Source organism: Eleginops maclovinus, chromosome 5 (genome assembly GCF_036324505.1).
Source record: "Eleginops maclovinus isolate JMC-PN-2008 ecotype Puerto Natales chromosome 5, JC_Emac_rtc_rv5, whole genome shotgun sequence".
Lineage (NCBI taxonomy): Eukaryota > Metazoa > Chordata > Actinopteri > Perciformes > Eleginopidae > Eleginops > Eleginops maclovinus.
Genome location: NC_086353.1, coordinates 27,916,519 through 27,941,219, shown reverse-complemented (window position 1 = coordinate 27,941,219; position 24,701 = coordinate 27,916,519). Strand labels below are relative to the sequence as shown.

General features: G+C 45.6%; 2 protein-coding genes across 3 annotated transcripts in view; both read left to right on the top strand.

The window, feature by feature from the left end:
- The first annotated feature begins 322 nt into the window (after positions 1 to 322).
- LOC134864838 (uncharacterized) lies at positions 323 to 4,432 on the top strand. Its single transcript, XM_063884129.1, has 2 exons — positions 323 to 515; positions 700 to 4,432. Exon 2 carries the CDS (start codon positions 878 to 880, stop codon positions 4,430 to 4,432), a length of 3,555 nt encoding a protein of 1,184 aa, XP_063740199.1. The 5' UTR covers positions 323 to 515; positions 700 to 877.
- Positions 4,433 to 12,957: 8,525 nt separating this feature from the next.
- The window catches only part of LOC134864975 (microtubule-associated tumor suppressor 1-like), a 48,403-nt gene continuing 36,659 nt past the window's right edge, over positions 12,958 to 24,701 (top strand). For both annotated transcript variants that reach the window (XM_063884339.1, XM_063884338.1), the window contains exons 1-4: positions 12,958 to 13,152; positions 20,106 to 21,452; positions 21,537 to 21,929; positions 23,347 to 23,557. In XM_063884339.1, the coding sequence (XP_063740409.1) occupies positions 20,397 to 21,452; positions 21,537 to 21,929; positions 23,347 to 23,557 (1,660 nt within the window). In that variant the 5' untranslated portion in view covers positions 12,958 to 13,152; positions 20,106 to 20,396. The remainder of the gene's footprint in view (positions 13,153 to 20,105; positions 21,453 to 21,536; positions 21,930 to 23,346; positions 23,558 to 24,701) is intronic.

The following is a 24,701-nucleotide window of genomic DNA, read 5'->3' as shown; positions in this document are numbered from 1 at the left end:
GAGAGCTGGGACCAAAGTAACAGAGGCTACCATCAGTAACACACTACGCTGCCAGGGACTTAAATCCTGCAGTTCCAGACGTGTCCCCCTGCTTAAGCCAGTACATGTCCAGGCCCGTCTGAAGTTTGCTAGAGGGCATTTGGATGATCCAGAAGAGGACTGGGAGAATGTCATATGGTCAGATGAAACCAAAATAGAACTTTTTGGTAAAAACTCAACTCGTCGTGTTTGGAGGAGAAAGAATGCAGAGTTGCATCCAAAGAACACCATACCTACTGTGAAGCATGGGGGTGGAAACATCATGCTTTGGGGCTTGTGTCGCCATTAGGGCGATATATTTTGACTTTTATTTTGACACATTGAGAAAGAATACAAACTTTTACTTTGATACAATTTCCTGTAACTTCCTTACCACTTCCTGCCTTGTCATCAGTTACTTCCCACTCAGTTCCTATCTGTTGAAAACAGTTAATACTTAAGAATTCCTGACCGTGAAAGATGCTAGAAGCAAAGTCGTAAGTAAAACTCATTGTTAAGTTAAATAATTGATAGATTAAGTTAAGTTTAAAGTTGAAAGAGAAGGTAATAATAGTCTTAAAAGATCGTTTTTATTTACATGTATTTACAAGGATATTTCATAAGACTTCATGTGAAGCTGAACTTTATGTTAAAAAAATGTCAAACTTTGTTTTGTTGCAGTTTTCACTCTGCCATGTAATGCTGGAATCTTCAGTAAACAACAGTGAAATGTTAACTACGACACAGACTCCTGGTTATTGCATCAGAGTTTAACTTGTTGGATAGCTTCAGTTGTTACACTGCAGTGAAGACAACACAGTGAAAAGACTGAGAAGTTAGCATTGAATAACGAGTCAAGATGGAAACTACATCTAATAAATCAGGAAAAAGTGGAAGCAGCTTTCATTCATCTGCCTCATCAACCAATGCTTTACTTCGTGCACGAGCAAAAGCAGCAGCTACTAAAGTGCGTGCCGAATATGCTGAGCAAGAAGCCAAAGCTAGGATAGAAAAAGTGAAAAAAGAGACTGAGGCTGAAACACTAGCCATCTGCCGTGAAGCAGCAGAAGCTGAAGCCGTAGCAGCTGTCTGGGAATCAGCAGTTTCAGGAAGCAACAATTATATTGTGCTGGATGAAACAAATTCAACAGAACAAAGCAAACTTGAACGGATAAGTGAATACATCCAAACTCACTTCCATTCCACTAACTCCGTCCAACAAACAGCCATGAAGGCTAGTTCGCCACCAACTCAACCAATTACCTATGCCACTCTCAGTTATAGCCCGAACAACCCCTTTGTTTCACGCCATCAGCCGCCTGTTTTTTCATACGACAGCACAAACAATGTGGATTTTACAGACTATGACTTAGACTATGCGCCACCAGCAGCCAAAGAGTCAGTCAGCCAGAATCCATTTACCCGAGAAGGTCCGCGGGTTATTCCCAAGACTCTTACCTCGCAGATCAGTGACTTGAATATTGGAGCTCCATCCTTCAACCCCCAGCCAACAAATACTCAAAGTATGCCTGCAACTGAACACCTGGCACAATATTTAGCTCGGCGTGACCTAGTGAATACAAGTTTGTACGAGTTTGATGATAAACCTGAAAATTATCGTGCTTGGCTGTCATCATACAAAAATGCCACTCAAGGACTTGGTCTCACAGCCACTGAGGAATTGGACTTGATGACGCGATGGCTTGGAAAAGAGTCCAGCAACCAGGTGAAACGTCTCCGTGCAGTGCACATAGCAAGTCCACAAATAGCACTGGGGAAAGCTTGGGAACGTCTTCAGGAGTGTTATGCAGCCCCAGAGGTGATTGAAAAGGCCCTCTTTACCCGACTGGATGCATTTCCCAGAGTCTCAGCCAAGGAAAATCTGAAGCTACGAGAGCTAGCTGACCTGCTTATGGAAGTGCAGTGTGCTAAAGAAGATGGCTACTTACCAGGCCTGTCCTACCTGGACACGACACGCGGAATTGAACCCATAGTGACCAAGCTGCCTTATGGACTCCAGGAAAAATGGATCTCGGCCGGTTCTAAGTATAAAGAAGCAAATGGAGGACGGTTCCCACCGTTTGATTACTTCACGAAACTCATATGCTATGAGGCCAAGAAGAGAAATGACCCTAGCTTTGCCTTTTTAAATACCACCACAATGTCATCTGTCAGAGCTGAAGGTGCCTTTCCTAAAACCTTCAAGAAACCCATTGCAGTTCACAAGATCAATGTCACTCCCACAGAGTCAAATGTCTCTAGTGATCCGAGTAAGATCTGCCCAATACATGCAAAACCCCACCCACTGAAGAAGTGCAAAGCCTTCAGAGCCGAAACTCTTGATGACAGAAAGGTATTTCTGAAAGAAAACGGAATCTGCTTTAAGTGCTGTAGCTCAACCAACCATATGGCAAAGGACTGCACTACAATTGTTAAGTGTTTTGAGTGTGACAGCACCCGACATATCTCAGCTATGCACCCAGGACCAGCACCGCACCTCACGACTCCTCTGACCTCGCCACAGCATGGCGGGGAGGGAGAAGAGGTAAACGACACCAGTGAGGTTAGCGCAAGCTGCACAGCAGTATGTGGTACAGGACAAGTCGGACGGTCATGCTCCAAGATATGCCTGGCAAGAGTGTACCAGAAAGACCACCCAGAGGAAGCCATCAAGGCCTACGTCGTGTTAGACGACCAAAGCAACCGATCGTTGGCCAAGTCCAGTTTCTTTGACAAGTTTGACATCCACACTAAGCCATATCCTTACCAACTGAAAACATGTTCTGGTATAGTAGACACTTTCGGCAGAAGGGCATCAGATTTTATCGTGGAGTCCCTCAATGGAAAAGTTAGGATTCCCTTACCACCACTCACTGAGTGTAATGACTTACCTGATAATCGGTCTGAAATTCCCACACCAAATGCCGCTCTGCATCAGCCTCACCTGTCAAAGGTAGCAGAACACATCCCAAAGCTGGACCCCACTGCTGAAATCCTCCTGCTGCTAGGGAGAGACGCAATCAGAGCACACAAAGTAAGGGAACAAATAAATGGCCCCGCCAATGCACCCTTCGCACAACGCCTTGACTTAGGCTGGGTGCTGGTCGGAGAAGTCTGTCTAGGGAGCACACACAAGCCGAACGTCAGTTCCTTCCGGACGGCCATGGTCGACTGTCATCGGCCCTCACTCTTCCAGCCATGCACAAGCCTTTTGCACATTAAAGAGGAACTTCACGACAGACTGCCAGGAAACAGTGCCTTACCACCCAGAGCTAAGGAACACAGTCTGGGTCAAAATGTGTTTGACTGCACGGAACAGGACAATAAGCTAGCACCTTCAATCGAAGATGAAACTTTCCTCAAAATGATGGACAAAGACGTCTACAGAAACGATTCACACAGCTGGGTTGCTCCATTGCCGTTCAGACTACCTAGGCAACAGCTTCCCAACAACCGCGAGCAAGCACTCAAGCGGTTTGGCTCACTCCAACGCCAATTCAAAAGAAAGCCAGAAATGCAACAGCAATACGTGGAATTTATGGGTAAACTGCTGAAAAACAACCATGCTGAGGTGGCACCAGAGCTAAGAGAAGAAGAGTGCTGGTATTTACCAAGCTTTGCCGTGTATCACCCACAGAAACCCGATCAAATCAGGGTAGTGTTTGATTCAAGTGCCCAACAGTCTGGGATCTCCTTGAATAACGTGCTCTTGACTGGACCGGATCTGAACAACACCCTTCTAGGAGTGCTCATGCGGTTCCGAAAGGACAAGGTCGCTGTGATGGCAGACATTCAACAAATGTTTTACTGCTTCCTTGTGGACGAAAAGCACAGAAACTACCTGCGATTCTTATGGTTCAAGGACAACAACGTAGCCAACGAGGTCATTGACTACAGAATGAAAGTTCATGTTTTCGGGAACAGCCCATCTCCTGCAGTGTCGATCTATGGGCTCAGAAGAGCCATCAGAGATGGCGCAGAAAAATATGGAACAGACACAGTCAACTTCGTCGAACGGCACTTTTATGTTGATGACGGCCTCTGTTCTGTCCCAACTGATGCAGAGGCTATTGGGCTGCTTCATAGGACTCAAGCCTCACTTGCTGAGTCTAACTTGAGGCTCCACAAATTTGTCTCAAACAGTCAGGCTGTCTTGGAAGCCTTCCCAAGTGAGGACTGCGTACAAGCCAAAAGGGATGTAGACCTCAGTGGAGATGAGTCACCCACCCAACGCAGCTTGGGGCTCCTGTGGGAAATAGCAAGTGACACATTCACCTTCTCTGTGTCAACCGACACCAAACCATTCACCCTGTCGAGGGGTTCTTTCAATGGTGAACAGTGTCTTCGACCCTTTAGGGTTTCTGGCTCCAGTTACGATCCAAGGCAGGGGCCTTCTCAGAGAGTTGAATTCTGAGACATCGGAGTGGGACACCCCATTGCCTGAAGATAAGTTAGGCAAGTGGGAAGCTTGGAGAAACTCGCTTCAAGACTTGAGGCACTTTCATATACCTAGGATGTACACAGGCATCTGCCCAGCCAAGGCTGAGCGAGTAGAACTCCACGTCTTTAGCGATGCATCTGTGAAGGCCATTGGTGCCGTAGCCTACCTGAAAGCCATCCAAGAAGACACAGTAGACGTGGGATTTGTCATGGCAAAAGCCAAACTTGCCCCTCAATCAGACCCGACCATTCCCAGACTTGAACTGTGTGCAGCAGTCTTAGCAGTGGAAATAGCTGAGCTGATTCAGGATGAACTGGATCTAAAGCTGGATGCCACAAAGTTCTACACTGATAGCAAAGTTGTCCTTGGATACATTTACAACCAGTCCAGACGGTTCTATGTGTACGTCCATAATCGGGTCCAGCGTATACGCCAGTCTACCATCCCTGAACAATGGCACTACGTGAACACCGAAGACAATCCGGCTGACCTGGCGTCGCGGTCGGTCCCAGCAGCACACCTCACAAAGACAATGTGGTTCAACGGACCAACCTTCCTGCGCAAGCCCTCTGTTCAGCCAGACCCTGCCTCAGTCATACCTCAGTCATTCAGCATAGTCTCACCAGAGTCAGATGCAGAGGTCCGTCCAGCGGTGAAGAGCTACATTACTGATCTACAAGGGAAAGTTCTCAGCACAGAGCGCTTTGAAAGGTTCTCCACATTCGACACTCTCCAACGAGCCATCGCACTCCTTATTCATATAGGGAGATCCTTCAGCACTCCGACAGGCAAGTGCAAGGGATGGCATCACTGTGACTTACCTCGTTCAGTGGATGAGCTTTCCCAAGCAAGAGAAGTCATCATCAGAGCTGTTCAGAGGAATACCTTTGTGAAGGAATTTGAAGCTCTGGAGAGAGGAAAGCAAGTTCCGTTAAGCAGCTGCCTACGCTCTCTCAACCCAGTCTTACAGGATGACCTCCTCTGCCTTGGAGGCAGACTGAAGAATGCAGATGTGTCCATTGAACAAAAGAACCCTGTCATTCTCCCAAAAGAACACCATGTGTCCTTGCTTCTCACCAGATACCACCATGCCCAAGTAAAGCATCAGGGTCGCCAGTTAACAGAAGGTGCTGTACGAGCTGCTGGGCTCTGGATCCTGGGAGGCAAGCGGCTCGTTAACTCAACTATTCACAAGTGCATCACCTGTCGCAGACTTAGAGGACGGATGCAGGAACAAAAAATGGCAGATTTGCCCACAGAACGCCTTACAACCTGCCCTCCCTTCACGTATGTGGGACTGGATGTCTTCGGACCCTGGCACGTCTCCACCAGACGCACCAGAGGGACACAACCTCAGAGCAAGTGCTGGGCCATACTATTCTGCTGCATGAGCTCCAGGGCAGTTCACATCGAGGTGATTACCTCAATGGACACCTCAAGCTGCATAAACGCATTGAGGCGTTTCTTTGCCATAAGAGGACCAGCCAAACAACTGAGGTCAGACTGCGGCACAAATTTCATTGGGGCTTGCAAAGAACTTGGGCTGAGTGCAGATCAACCAGACAGCACAGTGCAGAGGTATCTGCAACATCAAGGATGCTCCTGGGTGTTTAACCCGCCTCATGCCTCACACATGGGGGGTTCATGGGAGCGCCTCATTGGGTTAGCCCGAAGAATCCTGGATTCGACGCTCCGCGAACACAGCACTCGCCTAACTCATGATGTTCTGTGCACACTAATGGCAGAAGTGACAGCAATTCTGAACGCAAGACCACTAGTTCCAGTATCGAATGATCCCGAGAATCCATTCATCCTCACACCATCGATGCTGTTAACGCAGAAAGTGGGCGTCCCACCACCTCCAGGTGACTTCACAGGCAGAGACCTCCTCACGAAGCAGTGGAGACAAGTACAAGCATTATCCAACTTGTTCTGGAACCGTTGGAGACAAGTGTACCTGTCAACCTTACAAAGCCGCAAGAAATGGACAAGGTCCCACCAGAACCTGCAAGACGGTGACATCGTCCTCCTCAAAGACAACCAAGCTGCCCGCAACAACTGGCCTTTGGCAGTGGTCACAAAGGCTATTCCAGGAACAGATGGAAGAGTCCGTAAGGTGGAACTAAAGACAGCAAACCAAGGCCAACCAAAGACTTACCTTAGACCAGTGACGGAAACGGTTTTGCTTCTTCATAAGAACTGATGTTTCAGTTGTAGATCTTAGTTGAATGTAATGTTCATGCTAGTATAGTGACCTCACAGTGGTCACAGCGGGGAGTGTGTCGCCATTAGGGCGATATATTTTGACTTTTATTTTGACACATTGAGAAAGAATACAAACTTTTACTTTGATACAATTTCCTGTAACTTCCTTACCACTTCCTGCCTTGTCATCAGTTACTTCCCACTCAGTTCCTATCTGTTGAAAACAGTTAATACTTAAGAATTCCTGACCGTGAAAGATGCTAGAAGCAAAGTCGTAAGTAAAACTCATTGTTAAGTTAAATAATTGATAGATTAAGTTAAGTTTAAAGTTGAAAGAGAAGGTAATAATAGTCTTAAAAGATCGTTTTTATTTACATGTATTTACAAGGATATTTCATAAGACTTCATGTGAAGCTGAACTTTATGTTAAAAAAATGTCAAACTTTGTTTTGTTGCAGTTTTCACTCTACCATGTAATGCTGGAATCTTCAGTAAACAACAGTGAAATGTTAACTACGACACAGACTCCTGGTTATTGCATCAGAGTTTAACTTGTTGGATAGCTTCAGTTGTTACACTGCAGTGAAGACAACACAGGGCTGTTTTTCTGCAAAGGGACCAGGACGACTGATCCATGTAAAGGAAAGAATGAATGGGGCCATGTATCGTGAGATTTTGAGTGAAAACGTCCTTCCATCAGCAAGGGCACTGAAGATGAAGCGTGGCTGGGTCGTTCAGCATGACAATGATCCCAAACACACCACCAAGGCAACGAAGGAGTGGCTTCGTAAGAAGCATTTCAAGGTCCTGGAGTGGCCTAGCCAGTCTCCAGATCTCAACCCCATAGAAAATCTTTGGAGGGAGTTGAAAGTCCATGTTGCCCAGCGACAGCCCCAAAACATCACTGCTTTAGAGGAGATCTGCATGGAGGAATGGGCCAAAATACCAGCAACAGTGTGGAAACCTTGTGAAGACTTACAGAAAACGTTTGACCTCTGTCATTGCCAACAAAGGGTATATAACAAGTATTGAGATGAACTTTTGTTATTGACCAAATACTTATTTTCCACAATAATTTGAAAATAAATTCATTAAAAATCAGACAATGTGATTTCCTGGATTTTCTTTTCTCATTCTGTCTCTCATAGTTGAGGTATACCTATGATAAAAATTACAGGCCTCTCTCATCTTTTTAAATGGGAGAACTTGCACAATTGGTGGCTGACTAAATACTTTTTTGCCCCACTATATGTATATATATATATATCACTGATTCTTGAGATTCGGGACAAAACTACTTTTGAAAAGTAAAAAAAGAAAATCGACATTACAGTCATTTTAATTGGATATCTTTATAAACACGGGTGTTATCTATCATATCATAAAAAGGAACAGGTTACTTATTGAACCCCTTTTCATAAAAAAAATACTTTTACTTACTTAGTAACTTGAAAATTGTCAACTCTGTCTGACACATGAAAATATGTGGGGTTTTTTGTTTGATCAATTCAAAAACACTAAAACATCTTTAAGCATGTAGAAATGGTGTGCCTTAGCAAAGTTAAGTGATAAATTACATTGCATACACCTTTAATATTATTTTTCATTGTTTTGGAACAAGCCATTTCAAATTATCTTCATTTCCTCCTAGATATGTCTCAGAGTTTCCTTCCAAAATATGATACAGTTGAACACCATTCAAACTGTTCGAGATCTTCTCAAAGAAATATTTTCCATCCACAACATAATTTCCACGCAGAATGAAGGAGTCTGCAGTTCTTTTTACAGTTCCCCCAATGCCGTCGGGGGCACCTTTTCCGTGGGATGTTGGGAAATAATTCCATGTGGTCCTGGTGAAGCCAAGAGTGGGTGGTACTTCAGAAAGGAGGTAAACGTTTTTCTTATTCTTATATTGCTTACTGGGGCCATCTGACCAGAAGTGCACAGTAGTAACTGATGGACATTTAGTCTGTATATCTCGGAGGAGAGGATCCATGTGAGTCCATATTGCTGCTGCATCTTGTCTCTAGACTCTGAGTGTGAGCAAAATGCCACCTTTTTCACCCTTGGTATACATTCCAGTATGAAAAGTTAACTGAGGTAAGTTCTGGCCAAAATGGCATGCCTGAATTTCAGAGGCATATTTACACTTCCATGATTCTGAAAAATCAACATGTAAAACAACTGTGCTCTCACTGCATGTTTCAATCAAATCTCTGTATACTTTTGCCTGATTATGAACCAGGCACACATGTGTCTCACTTCTTAGTTTCTCCTCATACAGATGAGGTAACTCTGAAAGACTCCCACTATGCATGTTCAGTTTCATGTTGAAGTGGATCTCACTGGCTGTTTGATCTTGAAATCACTCCCACTGCTGCCATTAAACACTGATTCCACTTATGTCTGGAGCCAGAGCTGTATGCTTGGCTTTGCACCGTAAGCAATGGTGAAGAAGGCAGGCCTCATTTGCTCGAGTGCAACAAACTAAGTGAAACTATCCTCCAGTTTGGTTGATTTTAGTACACCTGATGACCTTAGAACATGAAGCATCAAGTCTGTATTTTCATGATGACGACACAGACATGTACTTCTGTCAGATGCCTTCGGTGCTGTAACATAGAAGGGCCGCAGAACACAGAAGGAAGAATAACTGAACTTCACGCTCGGGTTCTTCTGGAGAAAGTCAGGTTCAGCATTGAGTCCGTTAAAATCATCCTTTGATGTTTCATCTTGTTCCTTGTGATGGTGTCGGTCTTATCAGTTGTCATGCGAGATGAGTTTACAATGAACTCCTTAACAGTCTGGCTGATACGTTGGAGATATGTTGCTTTCTTCTTTGTTGTCTGTTTTTTGTCATTCATTAACTTGTAGCTAACACCAAACTAAGGCGAACCCTATGAAGAAGCCGATACTTCTTTAAAACCTTGCCTGATAATGCCAGTTGTGGGTGACCAGATTTTGCAATGGCACTTCTCCGTGCCACAGGAGTTGCTTTATTCATTTTCAGCTCTCGGCAGAGAACATTGTGGAAAAGAAGAGATTTCCTAATGTTAGGGTTCCTAAGTTGGCTTCCTGCTATCATCCTGTCTGTTGCTTTTTGTGGAGAATCTACTATCAATTTATCACTTCGTTTGTCATTTGATTTGTCAATTTGAGCCTTTTTCTTTATCTGACATTTCAGTTTTTTTTAGCCTGTTTCTGTCTTTTGTCAATTTCCCAATCTTTTCTTTCAATGCTTTCACCTCCCTCGAGTGCCGTTTTCTGTTTTTTTTCCTCTCCCTCTCGGCTGCAACAGTATGCCTGCTGGTAGTTGGCTCCTCATTCTGTTCTGGACTATCTGGTGGGGTATCTATTTCCTGCATAGCTCTGGACCTCCTAGACCATGTCTGCGCTTTCCTCCAATATTTTCTGCGATGACGCTTTTCTCTTGGTCCTAATTGTCCTACTTGTTTGACAGTTTTCTTTAGGACCCTCTCCTTCCACCTTTCTCTCTCCTTTTCTATATTCTGCCTTCTGCTCTCTGGGTTGCTGTTTATCTTTTCTCTCCTTTTTCTCTGGTATTCTCTGTTTCTTTTCCTTTGCTCTTCAACTGAAAGTTTTTTTCTAGCCATGTTTGCCTTCGGTACAGATAAAAGCATGCATTTTAGCTGCAATTTGGCATTTTAGATATTTTCAGTCAATTAACATGTAGTTATTGGATCATAATCAAGTTATGCAGTTGTTTTGCATTACTTTAGTATTTGGATTATTTTAATTACTTGAGTATTTAGAGCACTTTTCAACTCCGTCAGCTTACATGTTAACACCGTCAGACAAAATATCTGATGGAGTTGACGCCTGACGGAGTTGACAAAACTACATGTTTTTTCAATCTAATCATGTCTAGTACATGGTAGCCATTTAGATTTTCCTCAGTTGCCAACTGCCACTATAAACTAAAATACTAACTTTTATTTCGGTCGCTTGTATCTGCGACCTTGTTCTTTCGGTCATGACCCATCCTTCATCACCAAATCCACAAAAGCACATGTAGACCGGATGAGCGTACTCCTAGGCCCCCTCCAGGATCCTTGCGAGAGTAAAAGCTAGGGTAATCGTTCCACGACCAGGACGAAAACCGCATTGTTCCTCCTCAATCTGAGGTTCGACAATCGGTCGGACCCTCCTTTCCAGGACCTTAAAGTGAACTTTCCCGGGGAGGCTGAGTAATGTGATGCCTCTGTAATTGGCACACACCCTCTGATCCCCCTTTTTAAAAAGGGGAACCACCACCCCGGTCTGCCACTCCTTCGGTACTGTTTCCGACTTCCACGCAATGTTGATGAGACGTGTGAACCATGACAGTCCCTCAACACCCAGAGCCTTCAGCATTTCTGGGCGGATCTCATCCACTCCCAGGGCTGTGGAGTTGTTTGAATTCCTCAGGGACTTCCCCCCGTGAGATTGGATTTGATCCCCCTTCATACTCCAGCTCCGCCTCTAACATAGATGGCGGAGTTGTCTGGTTCAGGAGTTCCTCAAAGTGCTCCTTCCACCGCCCTAACACACTATCAGTTGAGGTCAACAGCGTCCCATCCTTACTGTACACAGCTTGGATGGTTCCCTGCTTCCCCCTCCTGAGGTGTCGGACGGTTTTCCAGAACAACTTGCAGACCGAAAGTCCTTCTCCATGGCTTCTCCGAACTTCTCCCACACCCGCTGCTTTGCCTCGGTCACGGCTGAGGCTGCTGCCCTTCGGGCCTGTCGATACCTTGCGACTGCATCAGGAGTACCCAGGGATAACAAATCCCGGAAGGCCTCATTTTTCAGTCGGACGGCTTCCCTGACCACCAGGAGGTTCGAGGGTTCCTGCCCCTTGAGGCACCTAAGACCTTGAGACCGCAACTCCCTGCCGCAGCTTCAGCAATAGAGGCTTTGAACACCGCCCACTCAGGTTCAATGTCCCCAGCCTCCACAGGGCTGCCTGAAAAGCTCCGCCGGAGGTGTGAGTTGAAGGCCTCCTGGACTTGGGATTCCTCCAGACGTTCCCAGTTCACCCGCACTACACGTTTGGGCTTACCAGGTCTGTCCAGAGGAGCCCCATACTGGAGCCCCATACAGGACTCTTTTCAGGGTCTCCAAGAAGGCCGAATACTCTGAACTGCTGTTTGGTGCATAAGCACAAACAACAGTCAGAGTTTTCCCCCCCCATAACCCGCAGGCGTAGGGAGGCGACCCTCTCGTCCACTGGGGTAAACTCCAACAAAGCGGCACTCAACCGGGGGCTTGTGAGTATCCCTACACCTGCTCGGCGCCTCACACCTTGGGCAACTCCGGAGAAGAATAGAGTCCAACCCCTATCAAGAAGTAAGGTTCCAGAGCCGACGCTGTTCGTAGAGGTGAGCCCCACCAGATCCAACTGGTAACGCTCCACCTCCCGCATAAGCTCCGGCTCCTTCCCCCCCAGAGAGGTGACATTCCACGTCCCCAAAGCCAGCTTCTGCCGCCTGAGTCTGGTCCGTCGAGACCCTCTGCTTTCACTGCCACCCTTCTGGCAGCACACCCAACCCCATCGCTGTTACCCGTAGTTGGTGGCCCCACGGGACGGGAAAGCGGGGGTGTTGCCCACGTTGCTTTTTCGGGCTGTGCCCGGCCGGGCTCCATGGCAAGCCCGGCCACCAGACGCTCACCCACGAGTCCTCCTTGTGGGCCTGGCTCCAGAAGGGGACCCCGGGCTTCCTCCAGGCCGGGTATCCTCGCTTTCAAGTGTGTTTTTCATGAGGTCTTTTGAACCAAGCTTAGTCTGGCCCCTTACCTGAGACCAATTTCCAGACAACACAGCCCCCAGGTTCATCGGGGCACACATTAAGCCATCCAATTAACACTTCATATTCATTTTTGTGCATTTTTGGTAGCCAGGTTTGGCTACCTGGAACACACACACAAACACACACACATGCACACGCACGCACACACACACACACACACACACACACACACACACACACACACACACACACACACACACACACACACACACACACACACACACACACACACACACACCAGCTCTCTAAAAACATAGACATTGGCTATCCCCTCCCACACTAGACCTTGAGGACTGTGAGTGTGTGTGTGTGTATGTGTGTGTGTGTGTGTGTGTGTGTGTGTGTGTGTGTTTCTAGTCACTGCAGCTCTGAGCATGTGTTTCAGAACCAAAAAGGGAGGTTGATTCCTCTCTCGCCCTCGCTCTCTCTCTCTCCCTCGGTGGATCTCCGTCACAGCCTGGCCCTGCACAGTCTTACCTCGCCTGCAAACACACAAAGACTTTACACAGAGCAGTGATGGGATAGGAAACGTCACATGAAGCAATGCAGCGAGGACTCTGAAGAGGACTGTGAGCAAGCTTTAAAGCCTTTTTTTTTGTTGCAGCTTTGCAGTGGGAGAAGCAGACCGAAGAGCCAGTCATGCCTGTGGCAGCAGTAATGCACGGGATCAACACGTGTGTATGTGTGCTTCAATTCATTAGTGTGTGTGTTTGTTTACGTGTGTTCGCACGTGCGCGTGTGCGCGTGTGCATTCTGGAGCATAGGTCTTTTGGAAGCTAGTGTTTGTGCACTCTGAGATGTTGGCTGTTGCAACACAGCTCAGTAATATGACGTCCAGCTGTGTTTCTTCTGTCCGTGGGACTACATTAGGAAGTCATATTGAACTTTCTGCTGTTTGAACTTTTGCCTGCAGTTTAAGCTCGCTATGTTTCAGACCTCAGATTATGTAAACCTGAGGATGATTTCTTGTTTGATCATCTTAGGTAACATAGATTTGCTATGTCATGATGCTGGGGCCACAGCAAAGCTACGAAGCAGTCCTGTGGTCCCTGCTTGTGTGTGTTGGGGGGGTTGATGGTATCCAGATGCTAAATCTAAATCATTTCTGCGTACAGTTGTAGTAATGTGTTTTAAACTAGAGACAAATGCACACTTACTTTAACAATATCAATTTTAAATAGACTTGAAGTCCTTTGTCTAAAGTCGCTAAGCGAAATTCAGTTGTTTTGCAGACTGTTTGAAAAGTGTGAGACCTAAACTCTACGCCACTGAAAGCTGGGCTCACTCATACATCCCTTAGTTCCTTCAGGTTTAGGGGAAGCTAAATTTAACACTTGTTACTAATATGCAAAGGGACGGAAAATGTCCACTAAATTTCCATGGGGAGTAATAATGGGAATTATGCGAATTTATGGGAACTAACTGAGAATTGATGCAATGGTATGAACATATATATTAATAGTTAGGCTAGCTAAACAACTGGAATGATCTTCAAAACATCTTGCAGGAGGCAGATGAAAACAGCATCACATTTGAGGTAGCTAGCATCTTTATAAGAGTGCTTCCTAGATGGTAAATGAAGTGATGCTAGCTATGGCTTATTTAGCATCTAAGTTATTAGCTAGCTATTTACTAGAGGAATACATCTGTATGCGATATTTGCAATTTAAACATAAAATAAATATATTACCCCATAATATCATCAAACCTTACTTCACTTGTGTGATGTGTGGCTTCAATAGTCTTGTGCTTTGGGCTCAAAAGTGTGGTCCAGTTTTCTAGAAGTCGTATGTAAATGTGATGGAGGAATGCACAGTGCCTGTAGGGGGTGTGGTCTCAATAGCCATGCGCTAAACAGTGTGCTATGTGCATGTGATTGAGGAATGGCATGGATATACCTGAATGGCATCTGTTTGTTTTAGTCAAGATTATGCTAAAATATACTTTCCCCAACTGTATTTAAGTTCGCTATGAAGAGCCAACCTTTAATTTAGAAGATTCCCAGTTTATTCACGTTTATTCCCTTAAATTCCCGTTAATTCCCATGGAAAGTTTCCTTCTTTGTAAATTCCCAGCATTTTTCAACCCTAGTTTCTAACAGCTGATGTTCCAGAAGGCTCAGTCTGTGAACAGCAGTTCAGAAAGCAGCGATAACGGGTTAGAGGCAGAGAGGCCTGAAGGAAGCATCCAACTCTGAGATTAGGATGATTTGAAATTGTATACAGTGGAAACACTGCAACACAACAACATTTTAACATGATGTGAGCGAAGGGTTGAGCTCTCCTGTGCCTTACTGTTGTTTCTGGAATCTTGGTAAAAACCAGTGCACAGATCAGACTGTGAACATTTTTGACCATGTATGGACAGATCCTCTGTTCTGGTCCAGTAATGGTGCTTTCCCGCCATTCAAACACAGGTCCAGAACATATACTCTGTTCCCCTTCATATCCAAACAAAAGTAAATCATGCCTTAAGGAATTATTGATTGAAAGTGGACTTATGATAAGGGTTGTGGTGGATTTTGAAGGCTTATCTTTGATATTCTGGTAAACTATTTACCCACTAGTATATTCACTGCTATAATATGGCTAAATGAATCTTCATGCACTGCAAAGTATCCAGGTATTGATCCGGTAAGATGGTGGTGGGGTCAGGGCTGGGGAAGGACAGCCGACAGGTTGTATAACATCTCGATCCACATTGCCCCCCCATATCCTCAGGACCTGTTCTGATTGGACTGGCAGCCAGCCAACCTGCTCTGTTTCTCCACCAGTACCTCGTTACTCCACAAGGATACTATCATTACTCCTTTCTCTGTCAGCAGTGACTCAGCATATTCAATCGTTTCTCCTGAAGCTTAATATTGTTTTTAAACATTATAACCAGCTGTCTTTAGCATTTTCATATTTGAAGACACGACTACATTCAGATGTTTGCAGTGACTGAAGGTGGTACTTGGTCACAGCAGAATAACATGCTGATTATTGAGTCTCTCACACACATATTCATCTTTTCTCCGAATGACTAAGCAGTCTGTGTATTTCCATGGCAACCACTTTCTCTGCATTGGGGGTGTCCTTGTGTGTGACGCAGTGATAGCCGAGTGCAACTTCTACTGCTGTCCTTTATACAACACTCTGTCAGCTAGCCTGGCAGTGTGTGTTAACATGTGTGTCATTATTGATGCGTGTGTGTTGTGTAACTGCAGAGGTGTGTGTGCAGTGCTGCAGCTCTGTGTTGGAGTGTGTTTCTGTAATGTGATCCAGTAAGGTGAGCCTGCTGCTTCCTGCTCGGCTGGGTGATCGTCTGAAACAAGAAAGAAACGTCCACTTGATACATTTAGAAATCAATTCAGAATGAATGGCCAGTTTCCATTACTGGGAAATCAGGAATAATTGCATTGTCTTACATTTTCTACATATGTCTTCACATTTTGAATGACCTGAATACAGTTAGAGCTTGTGTAATGTAACCCCACTGGAGATGTCAGGGTGATTCTGAAGAGCCGTCCTGCTGTTGCTATAGCACAGAGTGAAGGAGCTCAGAAGACAGGATGTGTAGATATGGATTTTTTTGTAAGGCCCTGTCCAAGCATTTTAAAACTTGTGATGAGCTTTGTATGATTTAATCTGTGCCCCTGTGCAGCGAAATCTCATGGGAAAGTAGTTTGAACGTTCAGCATTGTGTTTTTGCTTTTACTGAGCCGGTCTGATGAGAACTGAGCGATTAACAGAGGGAATCACTGTCCTCAAAGTCTGGTAATCATACAATGGTAAATGTTTAGAAGTGCTGTACTAAATGTACATATTTGTGACAGCAGTGGAGCAGAGGAAACAGAATGGTGGCATGTTGTAGAGCTCTTATTAAAGCGCTATCTTGTAAATGTCCTCTGGGGATCACAGAGTGCTCCGGCAGCATCAAACCTTCGTCAAAGAGCTGGGTGATACCTCCTAAATGTCTATCCCAGGATTAGTTTTGTTTTTTGTGGTGACAGTACAAAGATAACAGTGGATATTCATCTCTAAGTATGATTCTACCTTTTGTGACTCTATTTGCAAAGTGAAGGAGCATATCTTGAGAAGATAAATATATTAAAATCACAGATGTGATTATTGGAGTGATAATCACATCAAGTGAGGTGAAGGCCTCCAGGTGTTTTAGTAGGAGGAGTAATGCAGGGTGTTCAGTACATCTGATGGGTTTCTGACAGTCAGCAGCAGTCATGTCTGGAGTTGTGAGTGAACTGCTGAGCAAAAATAATATTTTTGGGCCGAATTATTTTCCAAATTTTCACCGTCTTTTTATTATTTCAGAGTTTCATCTAAAACATAACTCTTTAGCATCTTAACCATAGACTATATGATGTCTATGATGCTAACACACTTAAAGAGCTGAGATCAACATGAAGGCCGGGTTCAAAGTGTGGAGAGGTCAGAGCAGGAGCCACTGCATCTTGAAGGTGTGATCAGAAACTCTTAATGTGGAGCTGCTCTGGCTGTGGAGGAATCAGACAGCTGCTGGGTATTTTACACACCTGGAAAAAGTGGATGAGTTTTCAGATGATTTAATGAAGCGTTTAAAAGGCTTACTCGTTGTAATGGCTGAGAAGTCCCTCATTAATCTTGTGTTCACTCTGTTCCTCCTCCGTGTTTCATCCTCCCCTCTCTCCACCTCAGAGCAGAGCCTGCAGCAGTGGGGGAATATAAATACATGTACTCAAGTACTGCACTTACAAGATACCTTCTACTCTCATTTCAGAGGGAAATCTTTTCATATTTTTACAAAACACACACAATCAATGGATTGTTGGAGAGTTAATCAGCAAATGAATCCATTGTGAGATAAATCATTAGGGATTGGTTCAAAATGAGTTCTCATCCAACTCCAACATCCTGTTTTTATATTAATGCATAAGTATTGATAATGTGAAGACATGATTTATGATACTATAACAGTCCCACGGGATGATTACTTTCACTATTGAAACTTTAAATACACTTACCTGATGTATCTATGAGCTTCCAGCAGCACAACATTACATTAGAAGTACCTTTATTGTTATTGTTATTATCCAAAGTGACTTACATACACCCAATACTGTGGACAGTCCCCACAGGAGCAGTTTGGGGTGAAGGGTCTCCCCCAGGGACACAGCAACATGCTGACTGCAGTGGGACCGGAACTAGAGCTCCCCTGATCCGAAGAGCAGCGCACTATCCCATGGAGCCACAACAACAGTCCTATAGACTGTGTATTAGCCCTGCTATTCACTTAAAACTCAGGCACACTCAGACAGTGAGACCCCTGGGGGCCGGTGGGAAAGTGATTCTAACAGGAAGGGATGGGGCGTTTGGTTAGAGAGGGGCCGTTAAGCCAGAGAAAGTCAGGTCAGGTTAGACACTTCATTTCCTCTCTGCACGATGACTGTGCTTCCTGAGTCTGAGCACTGAAACATTTCAATATACCAAAATCACGGAACGCTATAGAAATATGTGCAGGGACTGTGTGGGAAAAACATTGGCGAAACAAACTAATTAAAGGTTTTCCTGAGAGCCAGAGGGCAGCCGCCATATTCCAAATATTTCTCCTAGATGAGTACAATCCTCCCTTCCATTTTAGAGTGGTGTTCCACAGGCTCCTCGGGTGTTTTATCTACACTGTATCTTTACTCTTCGGAATCAAATATTTTCCGGCTCCAAAAGGACGAAATGAAAGCTTTACTTGTCACATAGATCTTTGGGAAAATAACGTTTTGGGATTAGTCAGAATCAGAATATCTTTATTGTCATCATGTTCAGGTACTTAGACAGTAGCCCACCTGTCGGCAAACGATTGCTAGGAATCCCACAATGCAATGCGATGCAATATCATCATTTAGCATCAGTGCTGATATCGTTGTACAGCATTCATATCTCTTGACTTATACACAGTTTGCCATTACTGATAATGTTGCTGAGCATTTCAATTGTGTGTGTGTGTGTGTGTGTGTGTGTGTGTGTGTGTGTGTGTGTGTGTGTGTGTGTGTGTGTGTGTGTGTGTGTGTGTGTGTGTGTGTGTGTGTGTGTGTGTGTGTGTGTGTGTGTGTGAGTGTGCGCGTGTGTGTGGGAAGCTTTGATTCTCTGTCTGAACCCTCAGCTCAACAGTCGGGCTGTGCTGAACATCAGGTGACTGTTACCACACTAACACGTTTGAAAGATAACTCATAACTATGGCTTTCAAACTACAGCATTATGAATAACTTGCAGGAGCGTTGCGTGCAGTATTCCACCTTCAGCCACCTCCAGCCTCTCTCTCTTACACACTCTGTTCCAAGTCCAGAAGTCAAATTGACTGAAAAAATGTAATCATTTCCAAAAATCCAAACATATATTTATCTAGCAAATTATTATACTTCAAACTGTATTTGTTAGTATTTATCCTCTTAATACCAACATTGTGACTGGTATTAAGAGGGGAGATTCTGGTTTTTAATCAGGCTCTGGTCCAATCCTGCTGTTGTGGTGCTGGCACTCTGTGGGTCCATGTCGGGTCGAGCTTATGATCAGAACTCTGCTTCATCTTACTATTAGGGCCTATACCACATATGTTGTTGAACTTGAGTTGAGCCTTTTGTCTCCAGCCTGTTTCATTATTGATGCAATTGTGTGATGTACTCTGCTCAGACAGTTCCTGCATACTGACCCACATCAAAACTCAACATATAGGACTGCCTTATTCTGCTTCTTAGAACAGAGACAGATAATGGTGTTAATACACTGAGTGCAAACTGTGATGAGTCCTCCAGCGGACAGGAGCTCAGGCGTGTGATGCTCCGACCTCTGCTCATACATTATGGATTGGTGCAAAGGGAGATTGTAGGACTGGCATGGCACAGCAGGAAAGAGTCCCACTATTTCATAAGTAAAAACCTGCTTTCAAGTGGTGTTTTTAATTTTTCTCCACCCACTGTTTTCAGTATTGGAGCCTGCAGCAGCAGCGAGCTGGACATCCACTGCTTTCATGTAGAGAAAGACTTTTATGTCTCTGCTCCTATTGCTTGTGGATCCTGATCACTGCGCTCTAAAGACACAAAAGGAGTCAGACGTTGTGTTTCAGTGAGAGGATGCTGAGAGCAGTTTAAGGCTCTAACTGTGTCTGTCTACCTGGAAGTGAGTCACCTCCCTGTTGTCATTCCTGGAGAACTGTCCTGGATCTCATCTCCTTTATATAGCTGCTCCTCTCCTCTGTGTCCCTGACCCAAATACACACACCAGGGCAGCCGAGTTCTTTTTGAATGGGTATTATCTGAATGTTAGGTGTCAGAATCACTGTTCCACATCCAGTGCATCACGTACTGTGATGTTTAAATTGACAAAAGGCTCAGGAAGCGTTCTTCAGAAACACCAGCAGTTTGTTTCTCATCATGTTTGTAGATGCAGTAACTAATGCACCATCTATAACTCAAACGTTCTTATTTCAGCCTGCAGAGGGCAGCACTTCTCAACTCGTCTACCAGCAATGATTTGTTTCCTTCATCCAAGTTTTCTTTATCTTGATGGTGTTTATGATATCGGAGAGCAGGCTAAATACCCCGATAACATCATATTTTCAAGTTTAAACTTTTGTTTGATCTTTCTTCTTGCTGTTTTCAGATATTATCAACTGCATAGTCCTAAACATGAGGAGCTCTGTCTTCAAATCACGTGTGGTCAGGATGAACTGCAACTCGGAAACACATAAAGTAATCCAGAGGACAACAGAACTGAACACTGAACCACGGAGGATGGATTGGACCATCTATCAAATGTATAAAGTATAAAGAGTATAGTAACAAGGATTAAAGCTAAAAAACTGGGAAGATCAACAAGAGTATTCAATGGGCATGAAGAACCCCGCATAGCAGAAGGGAGTTTCAAAGTGAGCAGGGCCTTCCTGCAGCAGAGATGAGTGTTCCTCAGCCCCCTGAGGGTCTCCCTGTCAGGGGGGAGAATGAATCCAGCATGAAGCTCTCTCTGCACAGTGCAGGAGACCACAATGGCAATGCTTTCCCGGTGTCCTCCTCCTCCTCCTCCTCTTCTTCTTCTACCTGTCTGGGGGAGTCGTCCCCTGAGTCTCTGCGGAATGAGAGCATCTTCAGTGGGGGCCGGACTTACAGCCCACTAGACCATGACATGTTTGAAGTCAACCTAATGACCAAAACAGACAAAATGACAGACAGTGTCATTTCAAAATGGGTTCCAGAGGAGGAGAGCAAACTAGATGAGGTCCCTGTGGGGAAGATGCACACGGGACCAGAGCTGTCAGAATCCAACGACAACTCTGTGTCCGTGTACCTGGATGCACACAGCCGGGAGTACCAAGGCTCCTGTAACGACAACCTGACGCTGGCCTTGTCCCTGACCACAGACGGGAGGGCAGACCTCAGCAATGGAAGCAGGAACGGGGGGAGGCGTGGCTCCTCAACTCCAGATTCAGATGCAACAGAAATCCCTGCTGATGATAGCTATGATGATGATGATGATGAGGAGGAGGATTCATTGTTCCTGTCTGTGAGCTCTGACTGTGGTGTGAAGAGAATCAGCATGAGCCCCCCCAGTGTAATCAGTCAGATGAACCCATGGGGTGCTGAGCTCCACACAGAGGGGGCAGGAACTGGGTTTGTTCTGCATGTGGAACACCAGAGAGAACCTTCTGAGGATCTTATTGAAACCAAGCAGACATTATCTGTTCCTCCCTCTTCTACCAAACCGGGTCAAGGTGTAAAGGAAGTCAAGTCTCCTCCTCCTGATAGATGTGCGGTGGGCCGTAGACCCACCCGACCTCACACCAGTCAGCCGGCCAGGCCAGCAAAAACCAAACTAAGCCCTGCTCCTCGAACACCAGCGACCACAGCCATCAAACCGTCTGCTACGATGGAACACAGAGTCTCCAAACTGGACCAACATGTAGTGAAAGAGGCTAAAGTTGGATCATGGTCCAGCCTATCTCCACCAGACAAGGTACTGTAGTCACTGAGAGGCTCACATGTAACAAGTATGTCGTCGCTGTCCTTTGCTAACATTTGTAACTTCTCTTCTATTCAGCAGAACAAATCTGCTCCAACCAATCGAAAGAGAGCTATTCCTCAGAAGGAGGAGGCACAGACTGGGGATGGGGGTAAAAAGCAAAGGTCATCTGCAGGTCTGGTCAAAGTGGCCATGGTGCTGAAATCCATTCAAGGAAAGAGCAGTAACCTCAAAACCAACCGCAAGACAGCAGCCCACCCCGCTCCGCCGGAGAGGAAGAGGGGGGGCGTCAGTCGAACACTATCTGCCTCATCCTGCTCTCTGGGGTCAGAGGTGGCTGAGGAAGGGGCCGTGGAAACTCTCAGAAAGGTGGTCCAGGAATTGCCCCATGAATCAAGCAGAGGTGTGGAGGCTGGAGCTGCAGAGACTGAGAGGACGGCTGTAAGGACAGAACTAAGGACTCCCAGCAGGGTGAGTACTATCTGCACACTGAGCCTGACCCCTCCAGTCACTGCTGACATGTTCAAATGAATCAGATTCCATACAGATGCCGACAAGGATCAGAAACAGTTCCAGCCTGATGCATGTTGTACATCCAGAGTTTACATTTTTGGTTCCGGCTGTGTGGCGAAAAAAAACCTCAGTGCTGGTTTGAGCTGCAGCAGGGTGTGCTGGACTTTAACATTGTCACTAACATTTTCACATGTCGTGCAACTCTAGTAAGTACAATACAAGACAGGACAATTAACAAAATGAAAGACTGTGCCTCTGTCTCTGGCAGTGAGCCTTAGCTGTGTGTTGGTGTTGTTGTTGTTGTTGTTGTTGTTGTTGCTGTGCATTATAATTGTAGTTTAAGTGTGGGGGAGTGGTGTGTGTACAGTGTGTGTGTCTCTGGTATGTGTTTTTAACGATCCAGTGCTTCAGTGACAGGTTTGAAACCTGCCCCAGCGTATTCCCTCAGAGGGAGCCTTAGGGCTGTATCAGGGTGTGTTCAGAACCTTTACATGTGTGAAAGAAAGACATGTGTGTAGCACTGCTTCAGCCTTTACTTTAGAATGGTTGTGGTTCCTGCCAAAGGTCAGAAGCTCTTCTTGTATAGCATTAATTAATGTTTGTCTGTCCTGAAGGCCTCCTGTGACCTCAGCATTGGGTTTCCTTACGCTGTAAGAGAGGGTGTTACACGTGTGCAGTAACTCCGTCCACTGACGTGATGGGTGTGTACTGGTATGCTTCAGTAAGCCCTGGGCTCAGCTGAAATGTCCCAGGGGCTCTAAGAGACTTTTAAAGGTGAAGCTGTGAATTTACGCACATGAGGAATTGATCTGAGGATGTTTTGACATGAGACTGGACTGTGAACACTCTGTAGCTCCTCTCTGAGTCCTGCCTGCTCTATCATCACATCACGTCTTATAAATACCAGAACAGTTCTATAAGTGGAGTCTTTCCCTTAGAAAGTCTGAGACAAAAGCCAGGCCATCATCCACAAACTCACTCCATGTGTGCTGGTGTTTATAGAGTCAGAGGGGGAGGGACAGGGAGGGAAGAGGCGAGGGTACGACAGAAAGAGAGAAAAAGTTGGCCTGGTCAGAGCCGGGATTCTCAAGGGGAATGTACAACACAATACCAACTTTTTTTTACCCCTCTTGTGGTTGCAGCACACTTCCAATTTTCCCTCCTACCTCTCTTTCCTGCTCTCTTTTTTCCTCCTCCCCCTTTGTCTTGACACACTCTTTCCCTCACTCCTCCCCTCTGCTCCTCCACAGCCTCCCTCACTTCCCCCTGTCCACATTTCTGACTCTTAGCACCGAAAAACATGGTGTCGGTGCACAGCTCGGAGCTGGGGCCACTGGGCTGGGACGCTGTCACTAAACGTCATTTGTTTCTACAGAAAGTCTCCTCCAAGCTGGGGCCCAGTGCCAGGCAGCAGGGGAGGGGCACCAGAGCAGAGAAGCCTTCAGCCCCAGGCTCAGGGACCGGACCTCCAGGACAGGGGAGCCCTGGGCCCAGGCAAGCCCAGAGAGATGACTCCGTGCTGGGAGAGGTTTGGCAGAGCGCTGGGGGAGGATCTCCAGCGAGGCACAGCCAGAGTCAGAGCCAGGGTGAGTCCACACGGTCCTATGTGTGCAGACACATTTCAGAACACACACACATCTGCAATGTGAAGCCTGACATGTAAACACACAGCAGCACATTGCACTGGAGTGTCTATCTGCTCCACAACACCCTTCCCAGTTGTCTGTCAGGCATACCAAACTGTGTGTGTGTGTGTGTGTGTGTGTGTGTGTGTGTGTGTGTGTGTGTGTGTGTGTGTGTGTGTGTGTGTGTGTGTGTGTGTGTGTGTGTGTGAACTCTGCTTTGTCTCTACAGCAAACTCAGGAAATGAGCCGGCTGACACTGCAGAGCTACAAGTTAAAATTCCTTCCACATACCACTACACCACACACACACACACACACACAAACACACACACACACACACACACACACACACACACACACAGACACACACACACACACACACACACACACACACACACACACACACACACACACACACACACACACACACACACACACACACACACACACACACACACACATTGAGATTTTAACACTTTGTCATAGTTAGCATCACTGAGAACATATACTGGTATGTGTGTGCGTGCGTGTTTCCTTTTGTGTATCTTGACCCCTGTTTTCTATAATCACTGAGCTGCTTTGTGTCAATTACATGGTGGATAAAGCCGAAATCCATGTGTGTGTGTGTGTGTGTGTGTGTGTGTGTGTGTGTGTGTGTGTGTGTGTGTGTGTGTGTGTGTGTGTGTGTGTGTGTGTAAAACCAGATCGTTCTCCTTATAAAGGTCACATTCTGATGGACAAAAGCCTATCTGTCCTCTTTGCTGATACACAGGAACAAACAGATTCCTCTTGATGCTAAGATTGCAATCAATGGATTTGTGTGTGTGTGTGTGTGTGTGTGTGTGTGTGTGTGTGTGTGTGTGTGTGTGTGTGTGTGTGTGTGTGTGTGTGTGTGTGTGTGTGTGTGTGTGTGTGTTTGTGTGTGTCTGCCTGACTTTATTCATTCATTTCAGACCTTTTTCTTTTGCAGATTTAGCCAACATATTACAGTATTTTTCAATGACTAAAACATGTTTTCTGAAAACAGGGCTTTTTATCCTTTCAAAATAAAGCACTGCACTCAAAACCAAATGGCACACACTTCATCTATAGTAAAGACTCTCTG